The sequence below is a fragment of the Epinephelus fuscoguttatus genome, linkage group LG13 (assembly GCF_011397635.1).
Source record: "Epinephelus fuscoguttatus linkage group LG13, E.fuscoguttatus.final_Chr_v1".
Taxonomy (NCBI): Eukaryota; Metazoa; Chordata; class Actinopteri; order Perciformes; family Serranidae; genus Epinephelus; species Epinephelus fuscoguttatus.
The window spans coordinates 29,577,831-29,589,867 of record NC_064764.1 but is presented as its reverse complement, the minus strand read 5'-3'; the positions used below and the strand labels follow the sequence as shown (position 1 = coordinate 29,589,867).

The window sequence follows — 12,037 nt, the reverse complement described above, 5'->3', positions numbered from 1 at the left end:
ACAATGCACTCTGACACACAAACATAGTCAGTAGAGCAATGATGGGTGTATGATAGACATGTCAAATTATCTCACTACTGATCCTGTTTCTATGAACCATGGAGGAACGATGAGTCATGGTTTCACTGGTTTGTGTATAAACAGCAGAGACAGCATGACACTTGCAGTATTTTTGTAACATAACAACTAGAACTTCCTGTTCGTGTTACACATGGTGTTGCTTCATCTCAAACATGCCGTGATGTCGTGTGTAAACAAAAACACCAAAGATTCTGAAAACAAATACAGCACAAAAAGTAGGGTAAACTGAGGTAAGACACGCCCCTTAAGGGAATACTTAGCCACAAACCATCTGTCTATCAGTTAGTCATGCCATGTTGTTAAATGTGGTCCCTGATCAATAAATGAATCAATACGTTCACCATTTTCTGTGGCAGCAGGCAAAATTCAAGGTAATATGGCATGACTAATGTACAAATGGTCATTTTGAGGGTAAAGTAGGGCCATTCAATGGCATCAATAAATTCATCATCCAGGAACTGCCGACACACTCTGGCCACATGAGGCCAGGCACTGTCCTGAACCAGGAGGAACCCAGGGCCCACTGCACCAGGAGGAACCCAGGGCCCACTGCACCAGGAGGAACCCAGGGCCCACTGCACCAGGAAGAACCCAGGGCCCACTGCACCGGGAGGAACCCAAGGCCTGCTGCACCAGGAGGAACCCAGGGCCCGCTGTGACAGGAGGAACCCAGGGCCCACTGCACCATGAGACCCAGGGCCCGCTGCACCAGGAAGAACCCAGGGCCCACTGCACCAGGAGGAACCCAGGGCCCGCTGCACCAGGAGGAACCCAGGGCCCACTGCACCAGCTTAAGGTCTGACAATCACTCTGAGGATTCAACCATCACAGGCAGCATAACCACACTTCATCAAACACAGACAAACATCTGACCAAATTAAATCCAACTACAAACAGACAGCCATGGCACACCAAACAAACATCTGCATTTGTCTGCGATTGTAAGAGAATGTTTAATTGGTACGCCAAGGGTTTAAAAATAAGTTTGTATATGTATATCTTCTTCTTTTAAAAAAAAAAAAAAACAAACTTAAATTCATGATAAACATTTGTTACAAAACATTTACCAGTTTCAAATACTGGCACAGAATTGCTTTTCCAAATAGTTACCTCTCACCATTTAAAACTTTACCAAATAAAAATAAATAAAGGAGCATCTATAGATTTAACATACAGCACACAGTGTCTTTTATGTCAAAGAAAATTGTAGCCGTATAGACACTAGGAAGTAATTTGTTTAATGAGACTATTCCTGCTTTACATATTGTGTTGACAGCTGTGAGTCACCTGCACAAGACTCTTAACGTTCATGCTGATAGCTCCATCTTGTGAAGGTTTCAGAAACTGCAACAGGCTGCACAGTAAAGGCCAGTTTATTTGTGCAGCAGCTTTCAACAACAAGGAAGTTTAAAGTGCTTTACATAAGACAGAAAGGCACTGAAAATGATAAAGATAAGACAAGCACAAAGCAATGTAAAACGACTGCACTGATGCCAGGTAGATTTGCCTGCAGTTGATTTGAATAGCTGTGATTTAAATTGCAGGCGGTGGAGTTCAGTGGAATCCATTAAAACCACATGCAGCACATCTCTGATGTTTGTTTGTTGGAGACAGCCCAAAGAGGGAAGTGATGTCATAGTCTCGTCTTCCCAGACAAGAGAGAGTTCTCCGTCTGTCATCTTCGGTATCAGCAAGGCTGCTGTTACAGACTGTGCTCAGATAGGTGCTGGTTGTCAACAAGCTGACATTCAGCCGACTCTCCTCATAATGCTTCCACATCTAAACTTATCAGTAGTCGTCTCCACTTCTGTCTCAAGGCCTCATTAGTGGTTTGAACCTGTTTTCCAGTTGTACCATCTTCCCATTCATAGCAGGTGACTCAAATTGTGCGGACCTTAAATAAATGACTAAGGAGAAATCTGGACCCTGGGGTTGGACCAGTTGGGAACCACTACCCTGTTAATGTTTTACTTGCCTCCAGCTAGTTTTACTTCCTGTTTCATGGTTAATAAAAGTTATTAATTTGATGAGTTAACTGTTTATCAGAGCACAAATGAGACAACATTTAGCACAACACAGCATCATTCTTTCACTTGCTCACTTCTTTACTGTCTCATCCTGCTGCAGCGGTCAGTTGTTGTAGTGACGAGGCGCTGTTTGGCTGCTGCACAGATGAGCCACACCACCACACGCCGGCCAGTCACAGTCCACCACAAGAAGGACAGATATGAAACAGTTCTGCGACATTTTGGAGGTGCACAGTACACCAGCAACGGCCGCTCGCACCTCAACTCCCAGCACCAACTCTGCCACAAGCAGCACTGTGATTCTTTTTATTTTTTTGTTCTTCTAATGGGACTTTCAACTTTCTGACTGAAAGTTGTGTGCTTCCCAGTGTTCGGATCTGTTGGCGGTCAGTACTGGCGGACGGTGCAAACTTTTAACACGTCCCAAAACTGCATTTAAGATGATGGACCTCGGTAACATGTCTTTCCATCCTGCGGTGCACTGTGGCCAAGAGACAGTACAGGCGTGTGTTGCAATGCTCAATTCACATCCGTCTGTCTCTGTGCTAGGCTCTCAGTACTCTTGTAGCTTCTATCTGAATCTCTGTAGTTTGGAGTATAGTTTCTCTCCTGCATCATCCCCATTTTACTTTAGATATCTGCTTTTTTTTATTATTGTTACGTGTTCACCTGTTAAGCAGTCGTGTGAAGTTACTGCTGAGGAAAACCCAGCATTTCCTTATTTTGTTGCTTCACAATAAAAGCTTTACATAACAAAAATAATGGGGGACTTTTATTTTGAAGAATCTAAAGGACATGAAATGAGTTTATCACTGAATTAGCAGCTATTCGTCAATAAAACAAGTCTCCTCATACCACAGGGAGGAAAGTAAGAGCAGAAACAGCCACAGTGAGATGTTGATGAAGAGCTGCAGACAACAGGCTCTTACTGCACCTCTGCAAACAGCTCACCTCAAACAGGTAAACTTATTTTAACTGCCCTGCTGCGTGATGGAAAAACACTTGGAGCAAAATAACAGGGGACTTGAGACAAGCAAATGCCACAGTTGTAATGGAGACGTAAATCCCTGCCACACTGGGCCGATGTGCCGAGTCAAACCAAGCCAGCCCATATGTGTTGATAAGCGGTGTGTATCTGTCATAAGTCTCTAATCAGCACCTGCTTACCTGGTCATTTCCAATTTAACCAAGGCTGCATGCTTGTGATCAAACAGCCTGGATCCATTTTTATGCTGGGAATCACGATGTTGGCGTCTACAACCTGCGAATGCAGTCCAGGAAACCTGCTAAAAGAAAGAAAACAACGTGAGTCTCGAGAATAATCCAGCATAGCCTTGCCGCCACTGTAACATTTGTTCATGTGGTCACACAGAGAGCAAAGATATCGCTGTACCTGTCTTTCTAACTGCCCACACTCTGATGAAAGACATGGCATGGAGATTTTGAGTGGGTTTTCCATCTAAAATTCACAGGATGGTTAGTTACCGTGCTTTTAAAAAATGAAGGACAAGCAACAGCATAAGGCCAGCAAAAATAGCAAGCGGAAATGAGCCAAGCTTGTAACTTTGATTTGTAATTCATTATGTTGACATTATTTTTCTACGTGAGCTGGAACAGCGGTTTAGCAAAACCGGTGTTAAAGCAGCATATATAAATCAGTTCACTGATTAGTGGAGCGACAGGAAAAAATCAGCAATTATTGTGATGATCGATTCGTCTTGTATTTTGTTTTAGGCATTCTACCAACATTCCCTAATTCCAGCTTCCCAGCTGAAAGGATTTGCTGACTCTCTCCGTCTTGTGTTACGGTAAACTGATTATTTTTGGTTTTACATTGTTGGTCAGACAAAACAAACCATTTGAAGACATTGACGTGGGTTTAACAAAATTTGAACAATCATGATATTTTCTAATATTTATAGGCAGCAAGATTAACTGAGAAACTGAAAAAAAATCCATTATGAAAATAACTTAGTTGCTAATTATGGTAACCAGGGATGTCAATGGTTAACCATTAATCGCATAAACACCAAGAATTTTTCTGACCTGTTGAGCATGTCAGTCTACTGCTGCATTTGCATACACACATAAACACTCTGCTAATAACCCAAGAGAGACCTGCTGCAGCTGGTGTTGCACCTGCAGCATAATGACGCAACTTCTGGGAGGAAACTATCACAATCCTGCACACTTGACCACTTGCCAATTAAAATCCTGATAGCTACAAACACAGCCTCTGATGGGTTTAACAAAACCATCAGGGACAGTGGGGACAGCCAAGAACAACTAACTGTTTTCAACACGGAGAAATGGATGAATAATCACAGAAGACATTCAGAAGCCTATCCCAGCTGACACTGGGTGAGAGGCAGGGTACACCCTGGACAGGTCACCAGACTATCACAGGGCTGGCACACAGAGACAGACAACCATCAAATTCACACCTACGGACAATTTAGAGTCACCAATTAACCTGCATGTCTTTGGACTGCAGGAGGAAGCCGGAATACCCAGAGAAAACCCATGCTGACACGGGGAGAACATGCAAACTCAGCACAAAACGCTTCTCCATTTTGTGTTTTTCTTAAAAATTACCAGGTTATTTCCACTGGTCTAAACAAAAAACTCAACAGGATATTTCCAGAAGTAAATCCTACATGTAAACACCGTGGGCTTGCACCGGCATCAGTAGCTCATATGTTCTGGAGTTGCCGGAGGAAATCAAATTATGGAGTGATATTTTTCAGGCCTTATCGAGAAGTACACAAAGACCCACTCACTTAGATCCTTTGATGATGGTTTTTGGATTTACAGGCTGGATTTACAGAGCGTGAAACACATAATGGTATCTATTTTCCGCCTCCTGGCTCGCAGGTTGATCTTCCTCAATTGGACACAGCGAACCGCACCAACACATTCAAGTCTAATGAAAAACTTGGGACTAGACAATTCTCTCTGAAAATATGGCAACATTTTACTGATCACTTCAACTACATGAAACCTTCTGACCATAGTTAAGATGGCATCCATCTCCCTGTCTATTCTCCCTCTTTTTCTTTATTAATTTTATGCTATACATAATTACTGTAACTATACTTTGTATGTGTATATGAGTGTTGAGGTTTTTTTATGTACTGTACAATATTGTTGTAAAACTATAAATATAGTTCTAAAAAAATAAACAAATTGACCGGTCAGTTACTGGTTAATATTGGTTAACTACTGGTTGAGGCCTGTTGGGCTGTTGAAAAGCAAGACTAATCGAAATGATAACTAATGACAACTATAGCATAATAGCAGCTTTGATTATGCAAAACATTGCTGATTGCAGCTGCACGTGCTGAAGCAGTCACGTGTCCTGCCCTTACTAAGATCCATTTATTTAACAACAGGGACATGTGCTTACTGATCAACACAACGTAGCAATGTAACATTAGTAATCACAAAAGCAGATCTGTGTGAGAGCAGAGCCATTAAACAATCCCACATCACCATGATCATGTAATCAACACGTGATCAGCCCAATCTACAACAGCACCCATAAAGCTAGTGTTATTACAGTATGTTGCCAGGATGAGAAAGCATTTGATATTGCACACCCAAAGCTCACAAGATAAATGCATGTTATGAAAAAGTGGGTCACACATACCAAGTTGTCCTTGTCAACATTAAATGGAATAGTTAAGGCTCTTCTTTGCTCCATCATGGTCTGCTATTTGGTAAGGCACAGCAGGAACACTGCAAGAAAAACATACAGAAAAATTATAGTCACAGTCTGTCACCTTCAAAATAAATCAAACACTGTATGACAGGGTGGTCACCTCCTATACAGTATTTTTTTTCTTTTTACAGGCATTTTCGAGTCCCCTAGTAATCTTCCTCTGTGTTGGTATCAGACGGTAAGTGATTGTCATATAAGGTGGTAAAAGTAGACAGAAATTCATCATAAGCTTGGTTTGGATCATAATTTGAATAAGCCTTGTCTTAGCTTTGCTTCCTTAAGTCCCTCTTGAAAACAACAACAGCTTCTGGTATTTTGTGTCGAATCATTTTATACAGAGTTCTGTACAGTCACAAAACAGGAAGATGTGATCATCTGCTGCTGGTTTATTGGAGGTTCCCAGCAACAGCCAAGAATAAGATCAGGGATGCAGTCTTTGTCAATTACGCCCCAAAGCTATTGTACACATTACCTGTAGTTGTCAGAGAAGCTAGCACACTAAATATTTTTAGAAGAAGGCTAAAAACGGATCTGTTCACTTTAGTCTTTAACAAGCTCTGACTTCCTGATACAGGTCTGACACTGTCTTTTAACACTTCACGCTGCTGCAACTCTTTTAAAATCTTATAAAAACCTTTATGATTTATAGTTTTACAACTCAATGATTTTATGAATCATTTGTGTTTTATGTTCATCCCGTCTATTTCGTGTGAAGCACGCGGTGCCTTGTAGTAAAGCACTTTGGGCTGCATTTCTTGCATGAAAGGCGCTACATAAATCAAGTTTTTTATAATTATTTTTATCTACAAACGTAACACTGTCACTTGTTATTCTAGTTGGTTTCAATATTGCGGGAAATAGACTGTACATTGTGTCAAAAAAATCTCTATTCTTTTTGTGCTCATTTGGATTTAATGGATCTATATCAAAGTCCCCACATCCAAAGGCCAACTTTTTGTCATTCATCTTCTCATGTACATCAACCATCTTATCATTAAATGTGTCAATACAGGATCCTGGTGCTCTACATATACAGCTTTATTTCTACAGCAACACATTCCATGATATTTTCTATTGCTGTTGACATACTCTCCACTATTTTGCATACTCAGTCATTATTGACTAACTCCTCCTCCTTTTGCATTCGTTCTGTTGATGGTAAACAGCTGAGATGCCGAGTGTTGGAGATATCTGATGTAGAGAAGTCTGCCTTCCCTCCAATATAATGGAACTAGATGGCACTCAGCTTGTGGTGCTCAAAGTGCCAAAAATATACATTTGGAAAACTTAACAGCAATGTCTCTTTTCAGAAATCATGAGCCGGTTACTCAAGATAATTCACAGACATTCTTGTGAGCAGGTTCATGTAGGAACTATTTTCTTTCTACCAAATCACTGCTCAGAAGAAAGCGAGCAGATAGGATCATGTTAGGGAAAAGCTGATATCAATGGGGAAACAGTCTTTGACACAACACCTGTTAGCAGAGAGGTTAAACTACCAACGTTAGCAACATTTTCTGAACATCTCTGAAACGCTTTGTTGATGTTGACACCTGTTTTATTTTGTTTATAGTCAGATTTTCTTTTAGACTCTCTTTATGATAAGTCTGTCTTGCTTTCTGGGTTGCTTTGCAGTGTGGCACTTGTTGCCAATGCTGAATATCGATTTTATCTACAGGATTATTCGCCACTGAATCAGTCTTCCACATTTGTAGAGGAGCCAATATAAGGGCCTCTCTGTGACATGACCTGTGATTGGCCAAAGTCTCCCGTTATGGACTACATTGACTAAAGTCTCAAAACAGAGCCAAGAGGAGGGGCACAAGTCTAGTTTTCTGTCAGTCCACCTGAATTACAATATGCTCAAAATTTAATATGACATGTTTGCCCAATGTAGCCAAAACAATCCTGCAAACTCCCGCTTTAACAGGCAGTTAAACATCAGGCCGAGGGACAACAACTAGCCTCTTGGCTAACACGGGCACATTTATTGTTATAGTGCTGTTATTGAATGTGCATTGCCCCTGATAATAAATAAGGGAATAAAAGGTTTCCACTTTAATGGACAGCCTCACAACGACCACCTGTTAGCTACTAAAGTTGATGTCTGGTGACTGGAGTGCGGCAGAAAGTGAACAAAAACCCATATAAGCTCGCGCTCGCGTTAGCCGACGCAGCTAGCTTGTTAGTGCTATTTGTCTATGATGCTAGCTAAACGTAGCAGAGATAAAGCTTACCCTAGACCGGGGCCTCTCTTGGGTATAGCAGATGATATAAGTAGTATGCAGACAGCTATTTCCCCGCCACCGTTCCCAGCAGCATCTTTCAGACGCAGTAGGAACACATTTCGCTGCGGTTAGATTGTGTTTCGGTATTGCACAGGCTTTTCAATGTGTGCTAGCGACATCCGGTGTACACCGGAAGTGCATCACTTTTGTTTTTAGCGCCTCCGACAGGTCAAAGTTTCTGTTGTCTTTTATCTTTATTAATTTATTTACTTTTAATTACCATGCTAAATAAACACACGTTTCCATACAGCAGATAATCTGACTTAAGTTAAGGAAAAGTTGAGATGTAATTAATGATATTTATGATGGCTGAGTTCCATTTAGGTGTTTCCTGCATTTGGTATCAGTCATGTTTCTAGTTACGCTTTTTTCTTTATTCAGTCGTCATAAAATGATGCAAAGCATGCAGGAATATAATAAATAACAAGAAGAACAACTAAGTACTTATATTCTTAAGATAAAAGAGGTTTAAAGGGCATTTTAAATTACCATAGTCCTGACGGCTTTCTGATTTGTACAGTTTCATTTCATACTTGACATGATGAATATTGGATTTCCTTTCAGACCATTTGCCTTTATCGATATAAAACTTAACATATAAAATGAGAAGATTTAAAATAAAAACATAACTTCTGTCCAGATCATTTTTCCCGTAACAAAAAAGAAAGTACATGTTTTATTTTTTACAGGAGACTCACTGGTCCCAGACAATTTTTTTTAAAAAGTTTGGTTTTAGGAAGTCATATTACAGTACATATAAACAAGGACATAAAAGGGTCGGGCTATAATATTATTTCCAAACTTAACTATATTTGTTTGTGAAAAGGAAATTAAGGATAAAGAGGATCAATATGTACTAGTGAAGGGAAAACTAGAAAATGAATCTGTTATGCTGATTAATGTCTATGCACCACCAGAAAGTGACTTCTTCAAATCCCTCTTTAATGTTATAACAACAGAAACAGAAGATATTTTAATTTGGGGGGGGGGACTTTAACATTGTCGTGAATCTCAGTCTACATACATGTCAAAAACATGTTCAACATCAACCCATAAGAGTTTTACCTAAATGCATTCATAAAACAAATATGTGATTGTTTCTGTGCCACCACTCTAGAAGACCCAGAATTCAGAAGTGGTTTGTTGAATAGATTAAATGAACATCTTTAAAATACACTTAACTAAAAAATTGTTAAAGTAATCCCAGATTAATTTCCAATTTATATTCTCAAAGTGATTATTCCAATAGTTTGCAGTGATACGTTGCATACTTGTGCTTTTCCTACTATAATTCAAAACATCTTCTATAAATACCAGGTTCATTTCTTGGCCATAACCAAGGCTCAATCCCCGTTACCCCATACACAAACATCACCCCTGCAGAGATTTTCTTTTTTAAATGATTTATTTATTGATACAGCAGCAGAAACATCAGGACCGCTCAGCCCCTGGAGAGAGGTTGGTGAGTCAGCCTTCACACACTGCAGTACATAAATACAAGCCTTTCTCACAGAGAACACGTCGACTAACCAAATAAATGTAATAGCATAAATGTCTCCATCACTTTCACTACGCAATAGTGATGGTCCAGAAGCAGAAATGGTGGAAGATGGAACAACCAACTTTGGAAACTTTTGCTAGGCTCTGAGGAAAACAGAGAGTGATTCAGCTTCCTTTGAGACGGCGGCACCAACATTTGCACCACTTGACCAGGTGGAGAAAAGTTGAGAAGTTGTCTGTTCATCATTTATGTTATTTGCAGCTGTTTTGTTCTCATGGTAAGGCAAAATTTCCTCTGTGAAAAAGGCATGCATGTGTGTCATTGGGAGCTGGACGTTGGCTTGAGCACAGCATGGACACTGGAAAGCAGTGATGTAATCGTCTTTGTGTTGGAGTCCATTTTGACAAAATTGATGTTGATCATTGCACATACGTTCTGAATATACACAAAATCATCCATGATAATGTATTACTGTCCTGTAACACAAAAACACAGAGACAACAAGTAATATTTTTCTGATGCGGCGACTGCAGTCCAAGTGTCCAGCTGTACCCTTAACGTCAGGAGCCGCATTTTTGCACAGCTGTCTCCGAGGACGCCCCCGAGCCGACTGCTCCAACGACACCTCCATCAGGTTCTGGGCTCAGTGCGGCCGCTGAGGCGATTCCTCTCGACTCCTGTCCCGCTCTCATTTCAGCTGAGCAGAAAAAAGACACCCATGTGAGTCAGTGACATGAACATAATACTCCTCTAATACCCCTAATCTCATGGACATGCTTCATGACATAATGCTAAGACTAATTAAGAACCAAGATTTCTGAGCAGGGTGTTGTACAAACAGTGTTGAGTTTGGCGCATAAGGTTATAAAATTAGATTTAGATTGTTTGATTTAAAAAAAAAGACATGGTTAACAATAGTTTCACCCTCTCAACAGTGAGCAGCTGACCATCCTCTAAAAGCCAAAATAGCTGCAGGGATTACACAGTTAAGGTAAACAACTATCTGTTTAGACAGAGTTAAATCTGATCCACTAGTCTTTCAACTACGAGTTCTTCCTGTTTTTCTTGCAGGAGTTGTAGCAGGTGTCGTCATTGTCTTACCTCTAGCACTACATGGTGTTATGATGGGCTTTTCCAGTTGCTCTCCAGCGGTGATGGAAGCCCGGATCTTCCTGACCACATAGATGCTAGCTATAGGATAAGAGGCAAAAAATTAAAAGATGTAAACTGTACATGAGTAGAAAAACTCTAAGTATCATTGTGAAGGTGTTTTGCATGTAAACACGTTGTCTTCAAATATCAAACACATAAAAACAAAGCTCTAAACTGATAGATAAATAAGTGGGAAAACAGCAACAAAGCCTTAAAGTATCATTATGAAAAAGTCTTTAAAATAAACTGTCCTTACATACTGTATATTCAGACGTGGAAGATGATAACATATTTAAGTAAAAGTATCAATGCCACATGTGGAAATACACAAGTCATGCATTTACTTAAAAGTACAAGAGTATTAGCACATTTACATTCAAATAAAAGCACCTTTTACACAGAATATTACATATTATTAACATTAATTATTGATGTAATGATATGTATCGCTTTATTGGTGCAGGTGGTAAAGGTAGGGCTCATGCTAACTACTTTATATATTGCTGAGTATCTTAATAATAATAATAATAATAATAACAATAATAAGACATCACAAATGATTGATTATAGCCTCCTGTGTTTATGGTCTACAGTTGCATCGGCTCACATGACTGCTTTCATTACACAGGAAACAAAGCTTCGTGATAGGAGGGCGTAGCCGCGGTAAACTACGGTTTTATTATATTAAATGTACAAAAAACAATAAACAAGTCCTACCTTTTATTAACAGTCAGACCATTGTTGCTTCCTGTTTTGCTGTCTAGGAGATTTAGCCTTCTCTGTTCCGTGTAAAAGCTTCTTTCTCTTTCTACGACCTCCGATAATATTACCCGAGCTGTTACAAAAGCAAACAGCCAATTACATATCGCGGATAATACCGGGGGCGGGACTTAAAGCTCCAAGCTGCATTCTGATTGGCTGCGATGTTACACAAGCTAGCATAACGTAATACACATGACAGGTCCACAGGAAAGAGGATTGAGATATGTAACACTGTCATAAAACTTGACTGATTAGTTAAAAAAAACATCCTTGACAACGATCAAGTATTAATAGGAGTTCAAATAATTCAGGTAACTGCAGAGGACCACTACACTTGCAACTCGCCCGCGACATTCATCACAATATTTAATTCAACATTCTCCATATATTGTAGAAAAGGACCCTAAATTATTTCAAAGTGATTGTTTCCCTTAAATGATGTATGTCATCCTTTCCAGCGGTTATGGATAACTCATCAGTCCAATTAATAAACTTTGGTTTACCA

The 12,037-nt window shown here is 39.9% G+C and overlaps 1 protein-coding gene and 1 long non-coding RNA gene across 5 annotated transcripts in view; both read right to left on the bottom strand.

The window, feature by feature from the left end:
• Nucleotides 1-8,236, bottom strand: part of senp7 (SUMO specific peptidase 7) — a 29,508-nt gene extending 21,272 nt beyond the window's left edge. The window contains exons 1-4 of one of the 4 annotated variants that reach the window (XM_049593582.1): nt 8,067-8,236; nt 5,758-5,846; nt 3,502-3,567; nt 3,276-3,394 (exon numbers count right to left, since the gene is read on the bottom strand). In XM_049593582.1, the coding sequence (XP_049449539.1) occupies nt 3,276-3,394; nt 3,502-3,567; nt 5,758-5,814 (242 nt within the window). In that variant the 5' untranslated portion in view covers nt 5,815-5,846; nt 8,067-8,236. The remainder of the gene's footprint in view (nt 1-3,275; nt 3,395-3,501; nt 3,568-5,757; nt 5,847-8,066) is intronic. The other 3 variants (XM_049593583.1, XM_049593584.1, XM_049593585.1) reach the window with 3 other exon arrangements.
• A 1,267-nt stretch (nt 8,237-9,503) lies between these two features.
• Nucleotides 9,504-11,625, bottom strand: LOC125899377 (uncharacterized). Its single transcript, XR_007450719.1, has 3 exons — nt 11,488-11,625; nt 10,720-10,809; nt 9,504-10,315 (listed from the first exon to the last, which is right to left on the bottom strand). It is a non-coding gene; the product is annotated as an uncharacterized LOC125899377 (long non-coding RNA).
• Nucleotides 11,626-12,037: the final 412 nt, after the last annotated feature.